This window comes from Salvelinus namaycush, chromosome 14 (assembly GCF_016432855.1).
Source record: "Salvelinus namaycush isolate Seneca chromosome 14, SaNama_1.0, whole genome shotgun sequence".
NCBI lineage: Eukaryota > Metazoa > Chordata > Actinopteri > Salmoniformes > Salmonidae > Salvelinus > Salvelinus namaycush.
The window spans coordinates 41,473,511-41,497,815 of NC_052320.1; the positions used below are offsets into that span (position 1 = coordinate 41,473,511).

General features: G+C 42.3%; 2 protein-coding genes across 4 annotated transcripts; both read left to right on the forward strand.

Moving 5' to 3' along the window:
• The first annotated feature begins 1,211 nt into the window (after window positions 1-1,211).
• On the forward strand, window positions 1,212-20,761 carry LOC120059523 (RNA-binding protein 39-like). Of its 3 annotated transcripts, none has more exons than XM_039008647.1 (15): window positions 1,212-1,560; window positions 4,048-4,118; window positions 5,683-5,735; window positions 6,352-6,546; window positions 11,129-11,182; window positions 14,844-14,961; window positions 15,113-15,265; window positions 15,384-15,521; window positions 15,608-15,673; window positions 15,753-15,957; window positions 16,219-16,320; window positions 17,815-17,929; window positions 18,081-18,186; window positions 19,778-19,856; window positions 20,120-20,761. In XM_039008647.1, the coding sequence occupies exons 2-15, from the start codon at window positions 4,068-4,070 to the stop codon at window positions 20,218-20,220; spliced, it is 1,536 nt and encodes a 511-aa protein (XP_038864575.1). In that variant the 5' UTR covers window positions 1,212-1,560; window positions 4,048-4,067; the 3' UTR covers window positions 20,221-20,761. The 3 variants fall into 3 exon arrangements, with proteins under 3 accessions (XP_038864575.1, XP_038864573.1, XP_038864576.1); XM_039008645.1 differs by having other exon boundaries at window positions 4,062-4,118; XM_039008648.1 differs by lacking the exon at window positions 11,129-11,182 and having other exon boundaries at window positions 4,062-4,118.
• A 1,075-nt stretch (window positions 20,762-21,836) lies between these two features.
• or135-1 (odorant receptor, family H, subfamily 135, member 1) lies at window positions 21,837-22,769 on the forward strand. The gene has a single exon (XM_039007500.1). The coding sequence runs from the start codon at window positions 21,837-21,839 to the stop codon at window positions 22,767-22,769; it is 933 nt and encodes a 310-aa protein (XP_038863428.1).
• The last annotated feature ends 1,536 nt before the right edge of the window (window positions 22,770-24,305 follow it).

Consider the following 24,305-nt stretch of genomic DNA (forward strand, 5'->3'; position numbering starts at 1 on the left):
AAAAGGGGGGTTTTGTGTTCATTGCCACAGTTATAAACTGTACAGCAGAATTCAAAGAAACTAGACATTATTGTGGCTGCAGCAGAAAAGTTTTCGGGACTCAAGACTTAACCTTGGAAGACTTGCAAGGGGTACTGGAAGACCCGCCTTCCCAGGTTCCCCTTGAGCCTGTGTAGGGATCAGATATGTTTTATTTTTTGGTAGTTCAGTTTGAGGGAATCCTGTTTCCATCCCGCAAAGTAGGTGGCGGAATGCATATTACATTGTGTGATCGCCAATATACCATAGAATAAGTAGTAGGGGGTTAAGGTAAGTTAAAAGGCGCACTAAACGGATTGCACTAATCCGTTTTTAGATAGGACCAGTGTTGCCAATTTAGTGACTTTGTCGCTATATTTAGCGAGTATTCAGACCCCTCTAGCGACAAATCTAGTGACTTTTTCTGGAGTTATTGGAGACTGACGTGAAAGCACGTAGGCGGCCCAGTCCTCGCACAGCAGTCCCTCCTAGCTGCAGTCAGAGCAGGAGATGTTCACCCCTCCACGTCCAGACTGCAAATGAATCACGCATGTGGGAAGCCGCCGCTGGCTGATCCCACCCTGGCTTACATTTTTTTTTTTTTTTTTTTACAATTAACCTGAATTAGGGCCAGACTAGTTACCATAATTCTCTCACATTGCTATTGACAGTTGTTTCTATTGTCTCTTTTTGGTCCATTTAGATTGTTAATGTAGATTGCATACAAAAAAATTGAACAAAATGTTATGGTTAAAAATGTTCATGTTTTACTGTGACTTGTTGTAGGCTCCTAAGTGGACCATAAGGTTAAAAACCAAACCAAATTAAGAAAACTAAACTAAAAAACAAATAATTAAATAAAAAACAAAGTGACTCCGCCAGAGTTTCGCTTTTGGGTTACTTTTCCCGGTCCCAAGCTCAGATAAAGGAGGAGGGTCGGAATTGTGACATAAAAAAACAAGAATCGACAGAAGAAAGTTCATTTGTAGTTCTAAACATATTTAGGGTGTTTTTTACTCACTTTTTGTCTCTCGTTATCTTTCCTACAGCGTCCATCACAATTACAAGTACATGGCCACTTATGCAAATTGAGTGATGACGTCATTTAGCGACTTCTAGGACAGCCAATAGCTGCTTTCCTTACTGAGGAGTTGGCAACACTGGATAGGACCACGCTCATCGCGTGTTGATAAAACGAGAGAACGCCATTTTAGAGACGCTAATGAAGTTGTTAAACGCAACAACAACAAAAAGTTATACACGGTATAGCTAGCTAATATAAGGCTGAATTCATTATTGGCTGCTGTTAATAATTTCGTTTGCATACGACTGTACAGTAGCGTGGAACGAGAGCATTTCTTTTTAAGCTGTTGTGTGTTGTTGGGAAGAACAGCAGCAGGCGAATCCGAGGTCAAATTGGGCCAATTTGATCCTGAAGGCGTAGTTGGCTAACGTTAGTTCACTGGCTGATTTGATAAGTTTGCAAGCTAACTTAATTGTTTCTGGTCACAGAAGAAGCAGACGTTGGGACAAATCCCTGCGGTAAGTTAAATAACGTTACCATTACAAATCGCCACAGGCACATCTTCCTCACAGTTTGGCTAACGTTGTCTAGCTAGCTAGCGTTACTAGAAAACATATTGGTAGTAAGCTAGTTAAGTTCCATATGGTTCTTGCTCTAGTTAGTTGGAAGCTGCAGGAGTGTTGGGACAGTAATGCGCTAGCTAGCAAAAGGGACAGTAATGCGCTAGCTAGCAGATTGTAAAGGGCTAATGTAATGTGAGGCTCCATACTGTCATAGTTTCTAAACCTAGAGGCGAGACTTCCGTGAACGCTTGCGACACAGACCGGGGTTTGAGAAGGCATTGAGATTCTTCCTTAGTTCTCCTCGAAATCTTTAAATGCACAACCTAGATATGAGCCAATGTCTTAAGTAGTTGAACGTGTTATTACTCCAACCTCGTGAAAGTGACATACTGACACGTTTTAATTTGTCAAACTATTTTCTATTGAAAGACTTGACAGTTAACGGCTTGCACATGACGACTGTTAGACCCGGTGACGTGTTACTAAATATGAGTTTAGCTTCGCCATGGATTCGCCTATAAGTGTGATCGGATTTCTATTGGAGAAGCAGTTTTGGCCTGTCTTCATACTGTACTGTTTGGTATCATTTTAACCAGAATAGATTCTGACCCTATGCTTGTTTACAGCTGCACTGGGGTCGGCCAGGCTTCCTAGGGTGTTGGGGGACAAAATTAAACTTTGGTTCTGGTGTTATACTTTATATTTAATGTTATGGTAACACAGAACCGTTTATTCCACGAGAATAGGATTTACCATGGCTGAGATCTTATTTTCAAGTTATCAGAAAAGGTCAAAAAGGTTGCGGACAGGTCAATGTTAATCCCTAGTCAACAATGGCACCAAATCACTTGTCTGGGTTCAAAAATTCAACACGTTTTGTCCAATATCTCAAGATAGGGTGGTCATATTGTTTTGCCATTTTCAGAGCTGATGTAGAACACAGATTATTCAAATAAAGTAAAATGCTATATTATACAAATGTAACCGATGTGAAATGGCTAGCTAGTTAGTGGTGGTGCGCGCTAATAGTGTTTTAATCAGTGACGTCACTCGCTCTGAGACCTTGAAGTAGTTGTTCCCCTTGCTCTGCAAGGACCGCGGCTTTTGTGGCGCGATGGGTAACGATGCTTCGTGGGTGTCAGTTGTCGATGTGTGCAGAGGGTCGGGGCGAGGGGACAGATGAAAGTTATACTGTTACACAAATTGGGCAGTATGGAATACACAATTACAGTAATTTAAGCCCAATTTAAGGTAGGGTGGTCATATTAACAAATCAAAATGTTTTATGCAAAACTGAGTTTGTAACCATTTATGAAATTAGAATACAACTTTTTATACTACTTTATGCAAATCAGATAATTAATGTGGTAATTCGTCTACGGAATAAAAAATTACAGCATGTTACGCCCATTCATATAAAGTAAGGTGGCCATATTGTTTACATATTTATGTAGAACTGGGAGTTTACACTGAGGAGTAAGGTGCCACTCATTATACTAGTCGAATAAGACATGGGAGAATTTGGCCAAGATGTATTTATAGACAAATAAACATTAAACAAATAGCCAAGCTGAAAACTGCAGACATTACTAGTGCCTCCCCCGCGATCAAACCGCCATTAAAAAAATTAATGAAAGGCAGCCTAACGTGATCATTGACAGCTGCCTTGAAGGACACAAATAAAAAATGCTTTCTGCTACTAAGATCAGTGAAATGAAGTGTGTGCACGTTCACGTGAAGGGTGGGGGGGATTTGTCACAACACCGGCTCCGTGGTGTCTTAATTTCAACAGGAAGCCTGTCCAACTGCAGCTGTAGGCAAGCAAGGTCGGAATCTATTCTGGCTAGTATATTATTCAAATTAGACCAACTAGCTAGGCAAGCTATCGGCTTGGCTAACGTAAAGTAGCTAGTGCTAATTTACTAGGTATATAGATGGGTTGGGTGTTGAGCAACAAAACCGACGCGTGCACAACTATGGCGCAAAACAGACAGGGTTGGCTTAGATTGACAACATGTAAACAATATTTTGTCTCCAATGTTTATTGAAAACATAAATACATTTTCACACTTGTCATGTCACTTGTCTCTCACTTGTCTCTCATACACTTGTCTCTCATACATCGTTAGTTGGTTAGCTAGCTAACGAATTTTAGCAATATTAACATAGACGTGACACCAGTCAAAACAAGACATGGTATCAAGAACAAGCTGAAACGAGCCACCTACGATTCCCCACATGGCAGGTTCTTGTCATTGTTGCTAGCTATCTGGCCATCCACAATCACAACAGCACAGACTTCTGCCCCAATGAAGTGTGCACATCGTTTTCGTGATGTTGTCAGCTAACCCCAATATTCTGTGCCAGTTGTAGTATCTAGCTATCTAGATTATACATGTCTGCTTTTATCTCATGACTGATGTTCTGACTTGATTGTATCAGGTTTTCTCTTTCAGGAGACCATGGCAGACGACTTTGATGTTGAGGCTATGCTAGAGGCTCCATACAGAAAGGTGGGTAGCTAGAATTGCCAGCCTTGTAGCTGTTTTTTTTTTTTTGCGCATTCACTATTTGCTGGTCTTGTATCATCTTGTTGCTATTATTTATAGTTAAATGGTTGTTGTGCCTCTCAATGTTTGAATGAGGTGTGATGCATTGACATAATCCAAAATTCTGAATAAACACCCATCTCTCTCTCTTTGTAGACTTGCCTAACGATATCTCCCCTCTTCTCTCACCTTTTGATTCGTGTGAACGGTGGGGGGTGGGGGGTGGGTGGGGGGAGTAAGGTAGTAATTGCGCAATGTATTGATGTACTGTGATCCCCTAGGACAAAAAGAGCTTCATCTTAGAACATCCTATCACCTGTTTGGTTGCAACAAGGTGAATGCAAATGGATGATAATCAGCACATTTTACCCCACATGCAAAGGAGACAATATTCACATTTTCTGTTGACATGGTAGCTAAAGGCATTTTCACAATGTTTACACCTAATGTTACAGTTGGATCGACCCATAGAAATATAATTACTGTGGTACCAGTAGTTCTGGCACATTCTTTTGTTATGCGTCAGTGTCAATCAAGTAAGTCTGACCTAAAATAGGCCTTACATGTATTAGTACCTATTTTACCCTTACATTTGGCTTTAGTAGATTAGTCTTCTCTATAGTATACTTTAACAAATAAGGCTTAAATGTGTAGTCATGATTTTGCCATGGTCAACAAAACAAGCTAATGATTATTTTAAAATATGAATACTGTCTCCCTGCCCAAGTCTATTGTGATGGTTTCTGATTTTGTAAATCAGCATCTTGACTTTGCATGCCTTTTAACACCAGTAATACTTTACGTTTATTTTCTTACCACAATTTATTTGTACGATTTCAAGATTTCATTTCTATTATACATTTAGTTAATGATTTCACCAGTATGAGTATATTTTCCTCTCATAAAATTCAAACCATTCAAAAACAAACATCTCCATTCAGCTGGCACGAAAAATATATAGGACATTTAACATGAGGCTAAACTAGTTTTTTTTTTTTTGCTTCAGTTTTACTTGGGAGTCCATATTACTAAGCAGTGTGACTCCCTGTTTGCTTCAGGGCGAGATGTGTGACAGAGGTGGCATCGAACTCTTACAGTCCAAGAAGGAAAATGGGTGAAGATCACTGGACTGACATCAACCACAGGATCTCTTTTAGCGGCTGTGGGCCAAGCATGGTCTCAGTGGGCTTAGGAACAGATAGTGGTACGGGTACGACAAAGGAGGGGTGGGGTTGAGATGACCAAACTGTATCATGCCAAAATAGTATATATTTTTCCAATAGACTTTGACTTTTGGTTGGATTGAGTACTGTATAATATGTAGTTATAACAGCAGGGGGAGTAATTGGAGTGGAACTCTACAGGGGCTGTAGAAGGACCCCCTTACATACTTGTCCAAACATATTCATGTTAACAGTATTTTAACCTAATGGTTATGTTCCGTATTTTCTTGTTCCCTCCCTCACCCCTGACGACTTGCAATGTTTCCTCTACATCCTCATGATGTTCTTCTATCAACCCTGCTTAGGATGAGATAAAGTCCTCTAGTGCTAATGGACACGAAGAGCGCAGTAGTAAGAAGTAAGTACTGATTTTTAAACTCTTTGCTAAACCATCTCCATACAGACTGTTCTCTCTGCTACCGCACAGCAAGCGGTACGGGAGCGCTAAGTCTAGGTCAATGAGGCTTCTAAACAGCTTCTACCCCCAAGCCAGAAGACTCCTGAACATCTAATCAAATGACTACCCAGACTATTTGCATTGCCCCCCCCCCCTTACGCTGCTGCTACTCTGTTATTATCTATGCATAGTCACTTTAATAACTCTACCTACATGTACATATTACCTTGACCGTTGCCCCCGCACATTGACTCCGTACCGGTACCACATGTATATAGCCTCGCTATTGTTATTTTACTGATGCTCTTTAATTATTTGTTACTTTTATTTATTTAGTTTATTTTTCTTAACTGCGTTGTTGGTTAGGGGCTTGTAAGTAAGCGTTTCACTGTAAGGTCTACACCTGTTGTATTTGGCGCATGTGACAAATAAAATTAGATTTCTTGTCAGTTGCTACTAGTCATGTTTCAATCGTGTAACCTTTTGGAAACTGCATCAGTGATGGTTAGATGTCTAAAGTATCCGTTTACAATTGTATTCTGTGACTGCACCGTGATAATGTCATCCTGTGTTCCAGGAAAAAGAGGAGCCACATTAGGAGTAGTCGGAGCCCGAGCTCTGACAAGTGCAAGAGCAAAGTTGGGAAGAAGAGCCAGGATCGGAAAAGGAGCAAGAGTCCGGAGAAGAAACGGAGCCGCAGTAAAGAGCGCCGGCGCAGTGCTTCCCGTAGCAGGGAACATGCTGGACGCTACAGAGGACGCCGGAGCCCCTTGTACGTATTGCAGGGTTTTCCAAACTCTGTGCACGTTGAATTCTTTGCCCAAGCACTACACAGCTGATTCAAATAATCAACTGATCATCAAGCTTTGATCATTTTAGTCAGCTGTTTAGGGTAAAAACCAAAACGGGCACCTCTTTGGTTCCTGAGGACTGAGTTTGGGAAATGCTTATGTATTTTTTTTCCTGTGTCACAATTTTTGGGCTTCCTTATTTTGTCTACAGACAAATGGGTTGGAATAATCTGCTATATCTCCTTCTTGGACATAATTTGTGTTTTCCACTGAAAGCTGTTGTCTATAGAAACTTTCTGTTGATGATGAAATGAAACCTGGTTTTGTTTTTAAAAGTGGTGTAGTTTGTTGCCTTTGTAATCAAATTGTATTGGTCACATACGTGATTAGCAGATGTTATTGCGGGTGTAGCAAAATGATTTAAGACTATATACATATGGACAAGCGATGTCAGAGCGGAACGGACTAAGATACTAAGAATTTTATTTGTATTTTATTTAACCTGGTAGGCCTGTTGAGAACAAGTTCTCATTTACAACTGCGACCTGGCCAAGATAAAGCAAAGCAGTGCGACATAAACAACAACACAGAGTTACACATGGAATAAACAAACATACAGTCAATAACAGAATAGAAACATCTATGTACATTGTGTGCAAATGTAGAAGAGTATGGAGGTAGGCAATAAATCGGCCATAGAGGTGAAATAATTACGATTTAGCCATAACACTGGAGTGATAGATGTGCAGATGATGATGTGCAAGTAGAGATACAGGGATGTGAAAGAGCAAGAGGGTAAGTAATAATATGGGGATGAGGTAGTTGGGTGTGCTATTTACAGATTGGCTGTGTACAGGTACAGTGATCGGTAAGCTGCTCTGACAGCTGATGCTTAAAGTTAGAGAGGGAGATATAAGGCTTCAGTGCTTTTTGTTTATAATTTTTTTTTTGCAATTCGTTCCAGTCATTGGCAGCAGAGAACTTGAAGGAAAGGTGGCCAACGGAAGTGTTGGCTTTGGGGATGACAAGTGAAATATGTATTATACCTGCTGGAGCGTGTTGCTATGGTGACCAGTGAGCTGAGATAAGGCGGGGCTTTACCTAGCAAAGACTTATAGATGACCTGGAGCCAGTGGGTATGGCGACGAATATGTAGTGAGGGCCAGCCAGCGAGAGCATACAGGTTGCAGTGGTGGGTAGTGTATGGGGCTTTGGTGACACCGGATGGCACTGTGATAGACTACATTCAGTTTGCTGAGTAGAGTGTTGGGGGCTATTTTGTAAATGACATCGCCGAAGTCAAGGATCGGTAGGATGGTATGTTTCAGCATGAGTGAAGGAGGCTTTGTTGCGAAATAGGAAGCCGTTTCTAGATTTCATTTTGGATTGGAGATGCTTAATGTGAGTTTGGAATGAGAGTTTAGTCACATCCTAACCAGACACCTAGGTATTTGTAGTTGTCCACATATTCTAGGTCAGAACAGTCCAGCTTAGTGATGCTAGTCGGGCAGAAGGGTGCAGGCAGCAATCGGTTGAAGAGCATGAACTTAGCTTTACTAGCAGTTGGAGGCCACGGAAGGAGTGTTGTATGGCGTTGAAGCTCGTTTTGGAGGTTTGTTAGCAGTGTCCAAAGAAGGGCCAGATGTATACAGAATGGTGTCGTCTGCGTAGAAGTGGATCAGAGAATCACCAGCAGCAAGAGCGACATCATTGATATATATATAGAGAAAAGAGTCGGCCCGAGAATTGAACCCTGGTGGCACCCCCATAGAGACTGCCAGAGGTCCGGACAACAGGCCCTCCGATTTGACACTGAAATCTGAGAAGTAGTTGGTGAACCAGGCGAGGCAGTCATTTGAGAAGTGAAGGCTATTGAGTCTGCCGATAAAAATGCGGTGATTGACAGTCGAAAGCCATGGCCAGGTCGAAAAAGACGGCTGCACAGTACTGTCTTTTATCGATGGCGGTTATGATATCGTTTAGGACCTTGAGCGTGGCTGAGGTGCACCCATGACCAGCTCGGAAACCAGATTGCATAGTGGAGAAGGTACGGTGGGATTCGAAATGGTCGTTGATCTGTTTGTTAACTTGGCTTTCGAAGACTTTAGAAAGGCAGGGCAGGATGGATATAGGTCTATAACAGTTTGGGTCTAGAGTGATGACCGCGGCAGCTTTCCAAACTTTGGGGATCTCAGACGATACGAAAGAGGTGAATAGGCTAGTAATAGGGGTGCAATAATTTCGGCAGATAATTTTAGAAAGAGAGGGTCCAGATTGTTTTGCCCAGCTGATTTGTAGGGATCCAGATTTTACAGCTCTTTCAGAACATCAGCTGTCTGGATTTGGGTGAAGGAGAAGTGGTGGAGGGCGGCTTCGGCAAGTTGCTGCAGGGGGTGCTGAGATGTTGGCCGGGGTAGGGGTAGCCAGGTGGAAAGCATGGTCAGCTGTAGAAAAATGCTTAATGAAATTATTGATTATCATAGAATTATCGGTGGTGAGTTTTTCCTATCCTAAGTGCAGTGGGCAGCTGGGTGGAGGTGCTCTTATTCTCCATGGACTTTAGTGTCCCAGGAAGCAAATTTATGTTTGAAAAAGCTAGCTTTAGCTTAACTAAATGAGTATATTGGGTCCTGACTTCCCTGAAAAGTTGCATATCGCGAGAGCTATTCGATGCTAATGTAGAATGCCACAGGATGTTTGTGCTGTCAAGGGCAGTCAGGTCTGGGGTGAACCAAGGGCTATATCTGTTCTTAGTTCTACATTTTTTTTTGAATGGGGCATGCTTATTTAAGATGGTGAGGAAAGCACTTTTGAAGAGCAACCTGGCATTTTCTACTGACGGGATGAGGTCAATATCCTTCCAGGGGACCCGGCCCAGGTCGATTAGAAAATCCTGCTATCTGAAGTGTTTTGGGGAGCGTTTGACCGTGATGAGGGGTGGTCGTTTGACCGCGGACCCATTACACACGCAGGTAATGAGGCTGAGATCCTCGTTTAAGACAGCAGATGTGTATTTAGAGGGCAAGTTGGTCAGGATGATATCTAAGAGGGTGCCCATGGTTACAGATTTAGGGTTGTACCTGGTAGGTTCCTTGATAATTTGTGAGATTGAGGGCATCTAGCTTAGATTGTAGGACGGCCGGGGTGTTAAGCATGTCACAGTTTAGGTCACCTAACAGTACGAACTCTGAAGATAGATGGGGGGCGATCAATTCACATATGGTGTCTAGGGCACAGCTGGGGGCTGAAGGGGGTCTAAAACAAGCAGCAACGGTGAGAGACTTGTTTCTGGTAATGATGGTATAGAATACAGTGTATACATATGAGCTGAGTAATGCAAGTTATGTAAACATTAATAAAGTGACTAGTGTTCCATTCCTTAGTGGCCAGTGATTTCTAGTCTATGCCTATAGGCAGCAGCCTCTAATGCGCTAGTGATGGCTGTTTAACAGTCTGATGGCCTTGAGATAGAAGCTGTTTTTCAGTCTCTCAGTCCCAGCTTTGATGCACCTGTACTGACCTAGCCTTCTGGATGGTTGCGGGGTGAACAGGCATTGGCTCGGGTGGTTGATGTCCTTCATGATCTTTTTGGCCTTGCTGTGACATTGGGTGGTGTAGGTGTCCTGGAGGGCGGGTAGTTTCCCCCCTGTAGTGAGTTAGGCAGACCGCACCACCCTCTGGAGATCCTTGCAGTTGCGGGCGGTGCAGTTGCCATAGCAGGCAGTGATACAGCCCGACAGGATGCTTTCAATTGTGCATCTGTAAAAGCTTGAGGGTTTTAGGTGACAAGCCAAATTTCTTAACCTCCTGAGATTGAACAGGCTCTGTTGTGCCTTCTGCACCATACTGTCTGTGTGGGTGGTCCATTTCACTTTGTCAGTGATGTGTACGCCAAGGAACTTGGAAGTTTTCCACCTTCTCTACTGCGGTCCCGTCGATGTAGATAGGGGGGTGCACCCTCTGCTGTTTCCTGAAGTCCATGAGCATCTTCTTTTTGTTTTGTTGATGTTGTTTTCCAGGCACCACACTCCCAGAGCCCTCCCCTCCTGCCTGTAGGCTGTCTAGTCATCGTTGGTAATCAAGCCTACTACTGTTGTCGTCTGAACTTGATGATTGAGTTGGAGGCGTGCTTGGCCTATGTTCTATGTTGAAGTTCACGCATGAGACGGATAACTGAAGCCATAGCCCTGGTTTTGTGTCCTCAGGTCAATCCCCTCCCTGTTTGTGACCGGGCTGATGTGTTTCAAGAGAAGTAGAGTACACAAAGTAGTCCCAAATGAGGGAAGGAAACTAAGTTGAATAGAATAATACTTATGTATTAAAAAACCATACAGTTTGGCATAGTAGGCGTACATACTGAGCTGAACCTTGTTTTACACCCTAGTTTGGAGATGAAATGTTGTGGTGTTCCGGGAGGGAAGGTTGGTCCACCACATGCCAACAAACTAAGTTTTTTATAATTTTGTGTGACGTGTTGGTGTTTGCCTGTTGGATGTCTTGTCAATAAAGTATGTATGTAAAGTCTGGGTAAGAACTAAACCTTGTGATTGTTCCTTTTTTCAGTCGGAAACGCTCAAGAAGTCGTAGCCCCTTCAAGAAAGACAAGAGTCCAGTAAGGTGAGATACACAGCCGGATTGTCTTAGAAGCCACAGTGGGGCGGGTCAAAAGCTTCAAGTTCCTTAGCATGCACATCACAGAGGACCTGAAATGGTTCCTGCACACCGACAGCGGGGTGAAGGTTCAACCTCTGGAGGCTGAAGAAATTTGGTGTTTGCCCCCAAGACCCTCACAAACTTCAACAGATACACCATCGAGAGCATTCTGTCGGGCTGTCTCAACGACTGGTACGGCCGCAACAACTTCACCGGCCGCAACCATAGGGTGGCGCGGTCAGCCAGTGCATTATCGGGGGCACACTTCCTGTCCTCCAGAACATCTACAGCACCCGGTGTCACAGGAAGGCAAGAAAGATCATTAAGAAGGTGGAGATAGTACAGGTGCATCAAAGCTGGACTGAGAGACTGATAAACAGCCTTCACTAGCCAGCTGGTACCCTGCCCTGAACCTTAGACTGCTGCCCTATGTACATAGTCATTGAACACTGGTCACTTTAATAATGTTTACATACTGTTTTAACCCACTTTATATATATATATATATGAAAATTCACCTTTATTTAACTAGGCAAGTCAGTTAAGAACAAATTCTTATTTACAATGACGGCCTACCGGGGAACAGTGTGTTAACTGCCTTGTTCAGGGGGCAGAATGACAGATTTTTTTACCTGGTCAGCTCAGGGATTTGATCTAGCAACCTTTCGGTAACTAGCCCAACGCTCTAACCACGTGTGTGAGAAATCAAAGTTTATTTGTCACGTGTGCCGAATACAACAGGTGTAGACCTTACAATGAAATGCTTACTTACAGGCTCTAACCAATAGTGCAAAAAAGGTATTAGGTGAACAGTGGGTAGGTAAAGAAATAAAAAGACAGGCTATATACAGTAGTGAGGCTACATGCAGACACCGGTTAGTCAGGCTGATTGAGGTAGTATGTAGATATGGTTAAAGTGACTATGCGTATATGATCGAACAGAGAGTAGCAGTAGCGTAAAAGAGGGGTTGGTGGCGGGACACAATGCAGATAGCCCGGTTAGCCAATGTGCAGGAGCGCTGGTTGGTCGGCCCAATTTAGGTAGTGTGTATAGTTAAAGTGACTATGCATATATGATAAACAGAGTTGCAGCAGCGTTAAAAGAGGGGTTTTCGGGGGGGGGGGGGGAGCTCACAATGCAAATAGTCTGGGTAGCCATTTGTTTACCTGTTCAGGAGTCTTATGGCTTGGGAGTAAAAACTGTTGAAAAGCCTTTTTGTCCTAGACTTGGGCCCCTGGTACCGCTTGCCATGCGGTAATAGAGAACAGTCTGTGGCGGGGGTCTTCGACAATTTTTAGGGCCTTCTTCTGACACCGCCTGTAGAGGTCCTGGATGACAGGCAGCTTAGCCCCAGTGATGTACTGGGCCGTACGCACTACCCTTTGTAGTGCCTTGTGGTCAGAGGCCGAGCAATTGCCGTACCAGGCAGTGATGCAACCAGTCAGGATGCTCTTGATGTTGCAGCTGTAGAACCTTTTGAGGATCTCAGGACCCATGCCAAATCTTTTCATTTCCTGAGGGGGAATAGGCTTTGTCGTGCCCTCTTCACAACTGTCTTGGTGTGTTTGGACCTTTCTAGTTTGTTGTTGATGTGGACACCAAGGAACTTGAAGCTCTCAACCTGCTCCACTACAGCCCCGTCGATAAGAATGGCGGCGTGCTCCGTCCTCCTTTTCCTGTAGTCCACAATCATCTCCTTAGTCTTGGTTACGTTGATGGATAGGTTGTTGTTCTGGCACCACCTGGCCACACACACACAGTCGTGGCCAAAAGTTTTGAATGGCACAAATATTAATTTTCAGTCTGCTGCCTCAGTGTCTAGATATTTTTGTCAGATGTTACTATGGAATACTGAAGTATAATTACAAGTGTCAAATTGACAATTACATGAAGTTGATGCAGAGTCAATATTTACAGTGTTGACCCTTTTTCAAGACCTCTACAATATGCCCTGGCATGCTGTCAATTAACTTCTGGGCCACATCCTGACTGATGGCAGTCCATTCTTGCATAATCAATGCTTGGGGTTTTTGTTTGTCTACCCGCCTCTTGAGGATTGACCACAAGTTCTCAATGTGAGTAAGGTCTGGGGAGTTTCCTGTCCATGGACCCAAAATATCGATGTTTTGTTCCCCGAGCCACTTAGTTATCACTTTTGCATTATGGCAAGGTGCTCCATCATGCTGGAAAAGGCATTGTTCATCACCAAACTGTTCCTGGATGGTTGGGAGAAGTTGCTCTCAGAGGATGTATTGGTACCATTCTTTATTGATGGCTGTGTTCTTAGGCAAAATTGTGAGTGAGCCCACTCCCTTGGCTGAGAAGCAACCCCACACATGAATGGTCTCAGAATGCTTTACCGTTGGCATGACACAGGACTGATGGTAGCGCTCATCTTGTCTTCTCCGGACAAGCTTTTTTCCAGATGCCCCAAACAATCGGAAAGGGGATTCATCAGAGAAAATGACTTTACCCCAGTCCTCAGCAGTCCAATCCCTGTACCTTTTGCAGAATATCAGTCTGTCCCTGATGTTTTTCCTGGAGAGAAGTGGCTTCTTTGCTGCCCTTCTTGACACCAGGCCATCCTCCAAAAGTCTTCGCCTCACTGTGCGTGCAGATGCACTCACACCTGCCTGCTGCCATTCCTGGGCAAGCTCTGTAGTGCTGGTGCCACGATCCCGCAGCTGAATCAACTTTAGGAGACGGTCCTGGCGCTTGCTGGACTTTCTTGGACGCCCTGAAGCCTTCACAACAATTGAACCGCTCTCCTTGAAGTTCTTGATAATCCGATTTAGGTGCAATCTTACTGGCAGCAATATCCTTGCCTGTGAAGCCCTTTTTGTGCAAAGTAATGATAATGGCACGCGTTTCCTTCCAGGTAACCATGGTTGACAGAGGAAGAACAATGATTCCAAGCACCACCCTCCTTTTGAAGCTTCCAGTCTGTTATTCGAACTCAATCAGCATGACAGAGTGATCTCCAGCCTTGTCCTCGTCAACACTGTCACCTGTGTTAACGAGAGAGAGAATCACTGACATGTCAGCTGGTCCTTTTGTGGCAGGGTTTAAATGCAGTGGAAATGTTTTTGGGGGATTCAGTTCATTTGCATGGCAAAGAGGGACTTTGCAGGTAATTGCAATTCATCTAATCACTCTTCATAACATTCTGGAGTATATGCAAATTGCCATCATACAAACTGAGACAGCAGGCAGCAGAAAATTAATATTTGTGTAATTCTCAACTTTTGGCCACGACTGTGTGTGTTTGTATGTGTGTGTGTGTATATATATATATATAGAGTATTCTAGTCATGGCTTATCCTATATAACTACTGCTGTACACACCTTTTCTATTCATATACTGTATATTTATATTCTGGACATTGATCGTTCAGATACTGCTCGTTGTTATTTTTACTTGTGTGTTGTATTGCTAGATATTGTTGGAGCTGGACATAAGCATTTTGCTGCACCTACGATAACTTCTGCAAATCTGTGTATGCGACCAATAAACTTTGATGTGATTTATAAGCTCTATCGTGGTTTCGGTTTTGTGAACTGGACTCTTTGCTCACCATCCATGAAAATGATATGTGTTGAACTCTGTTTGCACTTTTTTTCAAGGAAACCAATTGACAACCTGACCCCAGAGGAGAGGGATACCCGCACTGTTTTTTGTATGCAGCTGGCAGCCAGAATCAAACCACGAGACCTGGAGGACTTCTTCTCAGCCGTGGGGAAAGTCAGTATTCGCAGTTTACAAACTTAAAAGTAGATTGCATTATCTTTGCCGTATGAAATAATTCAACAGACTTTATTTTGACAGAATTTAGCTTATGGTCATTAGGAAGGTGCTCACTCTTGACACACTATTACTATTTTATCCCCTGTAGGTGAGAGACGTGAGGATGATCTCTGACAGAAACTCCAGGAAGTCAAAGGGCATTGCCTACATTGAGTTTCTGGAAGTGAATTCAGTCCCGCTGGCTATTGGCTTAACTGGTCAGAGACTTCTAGGCGTGCCCATCATCGTACAGGCCCCTCAGGTAGTTGATTTAACTATAATATTTAGCATTGATGGAATCAGTAAATGTGATGTCACCTGTCACCGCTTACTTGGCAGATGGCATAGACTCACCATTTTGTGTGTGTGTGTGTGTGCAGGCTGAGAAGAACAGAGCTGCAGCAATGGCCCACAACCTTCAGAAGGGTAATGCTGGCCCTATGCGGCTGTATGTGGGCTCTCTGCACTTCAACATCACAGAGGAGATGCTGCGAGGTGTCTTCGAGCCTTTCGGAAGGGTAAGGAGGAAACACCATCACTTATCAATTACATTTTAACTTCCTTTTACACTAACTCTCTTGTATCTAACTGTTTTCCTTAACAGATTGAGAGCATACAACTGATGAATGACAGTGAAACTGGACGATCCAAAGGATATGGTTTCATCTCAGTAAGTTCCTGATTTTAGACTTACAATAGATTAGGGTATGTGCCATTTTAGTTAGCTGATTCACACTGTATTATTGTAGTTTGCAGATGCAGAGTGCGCTAAGAAGGCCATGGAGCAGCTGAATGGCTTTGAGCTGGCCGGACGGCCCATGAAGGTTGGTCACGTGACGGAACGCACCGACCCCTCCAACGCCAGCTCCTTCCTGGACAACGACGAGCTGGAGAGGACAGGCATTGACCTGGGCACCACCGGGCGCCTGCAGCTCATGGCCCGGCTGGCAGAGGGTGAGATATTAGCTGCTGTTTTTGAGTGAATGTAGTTTGGTCTTTTTGGTGCTCAAAATTGCCATTTAGGTTTATTTGTCAGCAGTAAGGGAAAGTTGAGCTTAGTATTCGATATGTCTACTTTTGTGCTGAAATCTAAAACTGATTTGGTCAACCAAGGTGTTACCCCAGTTGACTTCAAGAATCGCTCCAGTGTGTGCTCGAGTTGTTTTGAATAGCTTTGAACAGACTTGATGCTAATGAATAGTTTGTTTCCCTCAGGTACTGGTCTTCAGATCCCCCCGGCTGCACAGCAGGCTCTACAGATGAGTGGTTCCATCCACTCGACTCAAATCCACTTCGTCAACATGGCAGCTGGTACAGGTAGGCTCATTATCCATGTGTAACGTATCATACTACATATTGTGGAATGAACTACTCACTGGCCTCATCTAAGAACACTGCAGACTCCTCAAAGGAGAGGCATTTGAAGTTTGAGCTTTTTGATACCTCGTGCAAATGTGAAATTCACCACTACGTTTCCTTTAGAATGAGTTTCATGATCAATAGCCAAAGGTAGGTAGCAAAGGAAAGCTGTCACACCTGCTTTGGCAGGATGATTTCCAGTTACCTTTTTGCTCCTCCCTTAATTTGGTCTGTGATGTCAGAAAACAGTGCAAAGAGGGCGAACATTATCTGGAGATTAAATGTGTTAACATGATCTGCATCCATGACCACCAGTATATGATCATCTCAAATGAACCGCCGTAAGACTTCTTTTCTCACTATCATTTCTCCTTTTAATGATCTCTTCCACATTTATCCAATAGATCCACATGTAAACACTAAAGGCCAATCTGGCATTGCCACCAACACTCATTATGAGGTATGTTAATCACTTCAACAACCTGCCGGTCTCTGAGATGTCTATGTGAAAGCTGTTTTTTCACTCACTGGCCCTGCTTGAAAAGAGCACATTGAATATCATGTGCAACTGGTACGAAACCCAGAAATGAGTTAACATCATTCAAGTCAACCTGTGTGTTTTGCCTTGCCAAAGCCAGCAGTTTGTCTTGCTAGGTGAAGGGACTCTTCAAACTTTTGTAACACACTTCAATATCACAGTACCATGTTAGATGTGAATGCTGATATTGAACTAGCATGCAGATAACCATTGCTTCTCTCATATTGTGTGGCTAATGCTATGGCTGTCCCCCCTCTAGCACATAGGCTTAATGTGCACTGCAGTGTAGTAAGTCAATGGTCTTCATCCATTGTGCATCGTTCCATCCTCACAACCTTTTCTAACTGAAGTGCGTCTTTAATTTCTCTTCTTCTAATCTTTTAGACATACAAGCCAGCCTGAACCCACCCCCTGAAGGTGAACGTGAAAGTGTACAGCTTCTCAAATCTGCACATTATTTAATGCTCATCTAAAATAAATCCTTTTGTTTAAATTTCTCATGTTTCAAACCGGAAAGAGCTCTCCAATGGTCCTTTTTTCTTGTATTGTTTTGAAATCATTGCTGTCATGCATACCCACATTTTATTTTGGTTTAAGCCAAATGATAAGATTCTCAAGCTGTCCGTTTTCATCTTCTCTGGTTTTCTTGTGTGTAACTACATTGTGTCCAAATGTGCATTGAAACAACACATGAAAAACTAGTCCTGTACTTTGAGATGTATTCATTGGGGGTGGAAAGGATTGTCAGTCTGATGTTCTCAGTTGGAAGCAGAGTTGGGGTCAATTAATGCCATTTGAAATTCCAGTCAGTTCAGGAACTGATGTTCAATTCAACAGACAGGAATTAATCTGCACTTGACAGCAGCTCTGGTGAGAAGGACCTCTGTTAATGATACTGTCATCTCCTTTTACAGCTCCTGCCACCCATTCACTGAACCTGGCTCCAAGCAGGAACCAAGCCATGAACCTCTCAACGCAGCCACTGGCTACTCTCTGCCTACAGCTGTCCAACATGTTCAACCCACAGTTGTGAGACACTACTTTTAACCTTTTCATTTCATGATGAAAGGAAGCATTGTTTTTGATCTTTAATTAAATGAATGTAACTGATCATTTCCTTAAGCTGGGTTAGGTCATGAATGAATGATGAATGGCTTGAAATTACCTGCCTCTTTTCCAGGGAAAATGAACCCGGCTGGGATGTTGAGATTCAAGATGACGTCATTGAGGAGTGCAACAAACACGGTGGAATTGTCCACATATACCTTGACAAGGACTCCCCTCAGGTAAACAACTTTTGAAATGCACTTTGTGTCTCTGACTGATTAAATTATGACAGGCTACTTTATCAAATCGATTACCTAATGTTTTATTGATTACGTGATTGAATTAAACCATGCAACAATTAACTTGTTAATAACCTTCTGCACCACATAAGAATGATTATAGAGCTGCTGGCTTCCTGAATAAACTCTTAAACATCTGAAGATCTTATATATCAATAGCAGTCAATTATTAATCGTCACCTTATTCAGTCATCTGAACGTCGTAAAATCCTTGGTTATTGAACCCTGGCTAACAAGTTGAATCAGCATTACAAAAATTGGCTTAATTGTTTATTTACTAAATACCTAAATGATCACACAGAATTACATATACACAGGATGGATCATACATTGATTTCAAATCATGTCATAAAAGAAAGTCCCTAGCGGACGAAACCGATATGACAGCTGATTACACAAAGAAAGGGGGTTGGGTTTGAATGAAAGAGCGGGAAGACTGAGGAACAAAAGGATTGGGTCTCTATCGGTCCTTGAGAAGCTATGCTGCCATAAATACAGAATCTTATGAATTCTATTAACCGCCGATTCAGATAAGGAAAATGCAAGATATATATTTACACTGAACTGCGCTTCGATAGATGGAAGACTGGTTTGCCCAGCAGAGATCGCCCTTGTCCTTTGAAGAATATTTCTGGTTGCAGAGCGGATACGTTGTACCCTGTCGTTCTTATTAAGAGATTCTGTCCCTTCCTAGGCCACGTACGTTTACAGCTGCAGCTGATAACTCGACTTCTAGGATGCATCACTTCTTTAGTGAATAAGAGTTCAAAGTTCATTTTGCCATAATTAGCTCACGCTGAATTCTAGTAGAAATTCATCCTTCCAGCGTGGTGATCGTCACCTCCACGTTGAAATTAGCCGTTTTAAACGTATGAACACCAGTCAAGTCGTCGAACCCAAGTTGACTTCCGTCAACGGGCTTTTGTATTGGGGGAGAGAAGGGGATGTGTTTCATAGTTCTCAACCAATGTCTGTTCACTTGGGCGTGGCCACTGAGCATAGTTTACTTAGGAAAACAATTCTCTCATTTAGAATCTTAAAATTACATTTAATCTTTTCACAAATAGTTTCATATTTAAACATTTTAAATTGCACAATTCCATGTGAATCTGTTAACTAGAACGTGTAGACTTTCCCAGATCCGACAATTTGTCGTACCAACGGACACTTGTTGGATTACAGAAATATTGTACCTTTCCCCAACCTTTTGATGTTACCATACGTTGTTAACAAAGGGCTTTCCAAGAGTCCATTCTGTAGGGTGGAGAGAAAAGGGAGAAATGTATGTATGGGGGTCATAAACCTCCTACAACAGGGCAACTTCATGACAACTTTATAGAAGTGGATAGGTCTAAGGTGGTCCAGCAAATTGTGCACTTTGTAAATAAATTATAAATGCAGTTACCATTTCTTTGTTTTCTATTATGGTTTAATGTACAAATGTATATGTTTCTACCTTTTTACCCATCAAATGGTCTGTTGCAGATTGATAGTTTACCCTTACCTTATTACTTCTTCCTTTCCTTTATAGGGCAAAGTGTACATAAAATGCCCCACAATCCCAACAGCAATGGCTGCAGTGAATGCGCTACATGGGCGGTGGTTTGCAGGTGTGTATCCTTCTACCAATGGATTATGTATGGTCATTATTTGATATTTATATACCTTGCATTTTAAATCAGTTATGTGTGTGGCTAGGGATGGTGGGAATTAACCAAAATGAAATAGTACCATGTTTAGGGAATTTGTGCTGCTGATTTGTCATCTGTAGCTAGATTGTGTTCTTTAGAACTCAGGTTTCTACATTTAATACATGACTAATGCATATGTATTTGACAAATATTGATTAAATGTTTTTTCTCTCTCTCTGTAGGTAAAATGATCACTGCAGCGTACGTACCTTTCCCGACCTACCATAACCTTTTCCCTGATTCGTTAACGGCAGCCCAGTTATTGATGCCTGTGCGGCAATGATTCTACCATGCATGGAGTAGATGTCACAATGCCCGTTGGCTTCAATAATGTACATCATTTTTGCCAATATGTCGGGATCTTATTGAACGCAGTAGCAAATTACTGTACCAGTTCCACCCTATCTTCATCACGCAATGTTTTCTTGTTCAGTCTGACAGCTATTAGAGGCTAAGCTTGAGTTCCTCTGTAGCCACACATTTCTGTAGCTGCACTTGAGCAAATTACGTTGTTTCAACCTGCATTGTGAAAATACTACCTTTTGGGGTTTTGGTGGGGGAGGGGAACATAGGGTACGGAGTTGTTTTACAGTGGGAAGTCTGCGTATATTTCTGTTGAAACTGACCCCAGAAGAACGACCCCTTTTTGGACAGCCCAACCAAATTAACCTGTGACTCGAATTGCAGTTTGCCCTATGCTGTCATCCCATTAGGGCATTTATATTGTACATTTAGTCATTCAGTTGTGCTTTAGAAATGTTCATTTGCCATGTATGTTTTTTTGTCAGTTAATGTGTTAAATAAAAAAACGATGCCTACAAATAGTTTTTTCTTTACGTTAACATTTTGTAATCAACTTGATTCGGGTGGGTCAATGTGATGCATTTTGTCATCTTAATGACTTTGCCCTCCATTCCAGATGAAACAATCCAAAGTCATATGCATTTGTCATAACCTGGCTTACAACAGCTGGTCTTATTCTCTGAGTTGGTGTTTACGCAACCCCATGTCCTGCTTTATAATTATACTGTTTAAATATACAGTAAACCTGCATCTGTAGAAATTGTAATCCTACAGTTACACCATGGGTATGGTACTGATTTGATAAATCAATACATTTAGCAGTACAGAACTGGTCAATAGATTTAGAAGTTTTGCGCTTCAGATAGTCTTGACTTTTCTCGAACTCACAATTCAATCCCTTGGGACAGCACTAACTCCCATGAATGCCAATTATGAAACCCGCATCAAATCATTCCTAACTTGTGTCAACAGCATCTCCATGAGAATTGCTTGACAGTGATGCATTCTGGTAATAACCTTTTTAGGAGTCGCTTGGGCTTGACTCTGAGGAGAATGTGAAATGTCACTGGGTCCCCTAAGCCCCCATGACAAGATGTTTATCTGTAGAACTCTACAAGTCCCAAGTCAGCAGTGATCTGTTGAGAGCCTGCAGACTTCACCAATAAACATGAACTCATACCCAAATGTTGGTCCCTTTACTGTACCTTGGTTCTTGACATTAGGCTGGGACCCTTGAGTACATCATCCTATGTTCTATCACCAGTGGGTGACTTGTTTTCCACACCAGTGACTATAAGAAACCCTTCTAGCCCCCTTCAAAGAGGGGTAAGACATCTCTCATCCATTCAACAGAACAGATATTCAGTACTGTATGTATCCATTTTCAAGGAACCGCAATGGTTAACAGTAGCCATGTGTTTATCATGATCTTTTTCTTGATTCATTTCATAGCACATCTGTACTTAATGCATCTTCCTTTGTCGTGTTTTGGAGACAAAGCTACTATAGTGTCTGCTCTTCACACACAGAGGTAGCAGTGAGAGATAGGTAACAGGTTCATCGTTGGTGTTTGATTCTGCACCAGAGGCCACAGGGATGACTAGCAACTTCTCCTCCCCCAGCGGGCGAAGAGACTTCTTTGAGGAGGCTTTGTTCAAGAACCTCACAGTGGTTCTGTTAGGCCTTGTTATTAACTATATCAATGGGACCCTGTTGTACACCTTCTTCACCAACGTGACCTTCCACAGCGACTCCAGGTACATCCTGTACATGCAGCTGATCATCAATGACAGCATCAAGATGTCTTTCATTGTGCTCTTGCTTGTCATGTCCTATGTCTGCCCTTTCCTAAATGTGTCTGTGTGTATAATTCTGATTCTAATAGTAGGCAACACTCATAAGAACACTCCTCTGAACTTGGCAATCATGTCTATTGAACGCTTTGTAGCCATCTGTCATCCTTTACAGCACCCTCTGATCTGCACAGTGAGTAGGACCTATGTGCTCATCGCCTGTATTTGGGTTGTAGGGGCCATCCCTGGGTTCATAGATGTCATTATCGCCTTTGTCTTTAAGCCTTTGTCATTTTTCTCTACCGGCAGGATGTGCTATCATCAGAATGTCTTTGACTCAGTTCACAATTACAACAACAACTATGCCACCAATATCCTTTACATGTGCTTTGTGTGGATCACATTGATCTACACTTACTTTAGAGTGATGCTTTCAGCCAAAGCTGCAACCTCAGATCCAGTTTCAGCCAGAAAAGCCCAGATTACTATACTACTGCATGGGGTGCAGCTGCTGCTCTGTATGCTGTCCTACATCGCTCCTGTCATGGACACTATCCTCATCATCCTCTTCCCCAAGTTCCGCTCCATCATACTGTTCTGCAATAACATCATAACTAACATGTTACCCCAGCTGCTCAGCCCTCTCATCTACGGTCTGAGAGATCAGAAGTTTAAGAAGTACATGAAGGGTTCTCTTCTTTGTATGAAAACCAATCCGGTAGTGAAACCTAACTGAAACGTAAAGCACTGGGGGAATTTTCAGTGGGGTAAACCAGTGCAACATGTAGAACATTGCTACTAGAAATTTCTACTGCACTTACATGAATGTTGTCAGGTGCAGTGCTACACTTGTTGCATGATACCTGCAGTTGAAAGAGCCAATGGTGAAATAACGTAGTCTGAGCTTAAACGTGTACAATAACAGCAATTATTGCTATACTGCACATCTAAGTAATAAACCATCTGCTCTGCAATCTGGTATTGCCCTTTCTCAAGCACAGCAGGTAATGCTTATTGCTTACATACAGAACATTTGATTAAATTGTGTTACTGACCATTAATGTACAATGTATTACTTTTAAATTCAGCATGAGCCAAGATGTTTCAATTGGTACCTGTACCTACCGGTTAGTTTGAATGTCTCCATCATAATATGTTGTTATTATTGGAACATTCAGAAACTATTCCCATCTCAATATGATCCCCTCTTGCCTCTAGTTTGTTTTCACCTTTGAAAGATCCCATTGGGGTATTAGGCTATTATCAACATTAACTACTTCTCCAAGGAATTACAGTTACATCACAATCCTTACCACAATTTCACACTTCATATTCTATTGTTTTGAACTAATCATTGATCTATAACAGAAAAATTGAAGGGGATTTCATTCCACAGATCCACAACAAATGAGACGTGATAGACAGGTTTAAAGCACAAAAATATGACTTTTTCTTTTCCTTTAAATGTTTAACACTGGTAGAATAAACATAACCCACTGCAAACAGCATGATTTTATTTTCACAGATATGCACTACCGTTCAAAAGTTTGGGGTCACTTAGAAATGTCCTTGTTTTTGAAAGAAAAGCAAAAAAAATTGTCCATTAAAATAACAAAATTGATCAGAAATACAGTGTAGACATTGTTAATGTTATAAATGACTATTGTAGCTGGAAACGGCAGATTTTGAATGGAATATCTACATAGGCGTACAGAGGCCCATTATCAGCAACCATCACTCCTGTGTTCCAATGGCACGTTGTGTTAGCTAATCCAAGTTTAATTTTAAAAGGCTAATTGATAATTAGAAAACCCTTTTGCAATTATGTTAGCACAGATGAAAACTGTTGTGCTAATTAAAGAAGCAATAAAACTGGCCTTCTTTAGACTAGTTGAGTATCTGGAGCATCAGCATTTGTGGGTTCGATTACAGGGTCAAAATGGCTAGAAACAAAGCACTTTCTTCTGAAACTCGTCAGTCTATTCTTGTTCTGAGAAATGAAGGCTATTCCATGCGAGAAATTGCCAAGAAACTGAAGAACTCATACAACGCTGTGTCTAACCAGAATAGATAGAGTGGGAGGCCCCTGTGCACAACTGAGCAAGAGGACAAGTACATTAGAGTGTCTAGTTTGAGAAACAGACACCTCACAAGTCCCCAACTAGCAGCTTCATTAAATAGTACCGGCAACAGTGAAGAGGCGACTTCCGAGATGCTGGCCTTCTAGGCAGAGTTCCTCTGTCCAGTGTCTGTGTTCTTTTGCCCATCTTAA

Coding starts and splice junctions, on each gene's coding strand:
- LOC120059523 (XM_039008647.1), top strand. CDS start 4,068: ATGGCAGACGACTTTGATGTTGAGGCTATGCTAGAGGCTCCATACAGA. Junction 5,736..6,351: donor GAAGAGCGCAGTAGTAAGAA/GTAAGTACTGAT, acceptor CCTGTGTTCCAG/GAAAAAGAGGAGCCACATTA. Junction 17,930..18,080: donor AACATGTTCAACCCACAGTT/GTGAGACACTAC, acceptor CCTCTTTTCCAG/GGAAAATGAACCCGGCTGGG.
- or135-1 (XM_039007500.1), top strand. CDS start 21,837: ATGACTAGCAACTTCTCCTCCCCCAGCGGGCGAAGAGACTTCTTTGAG.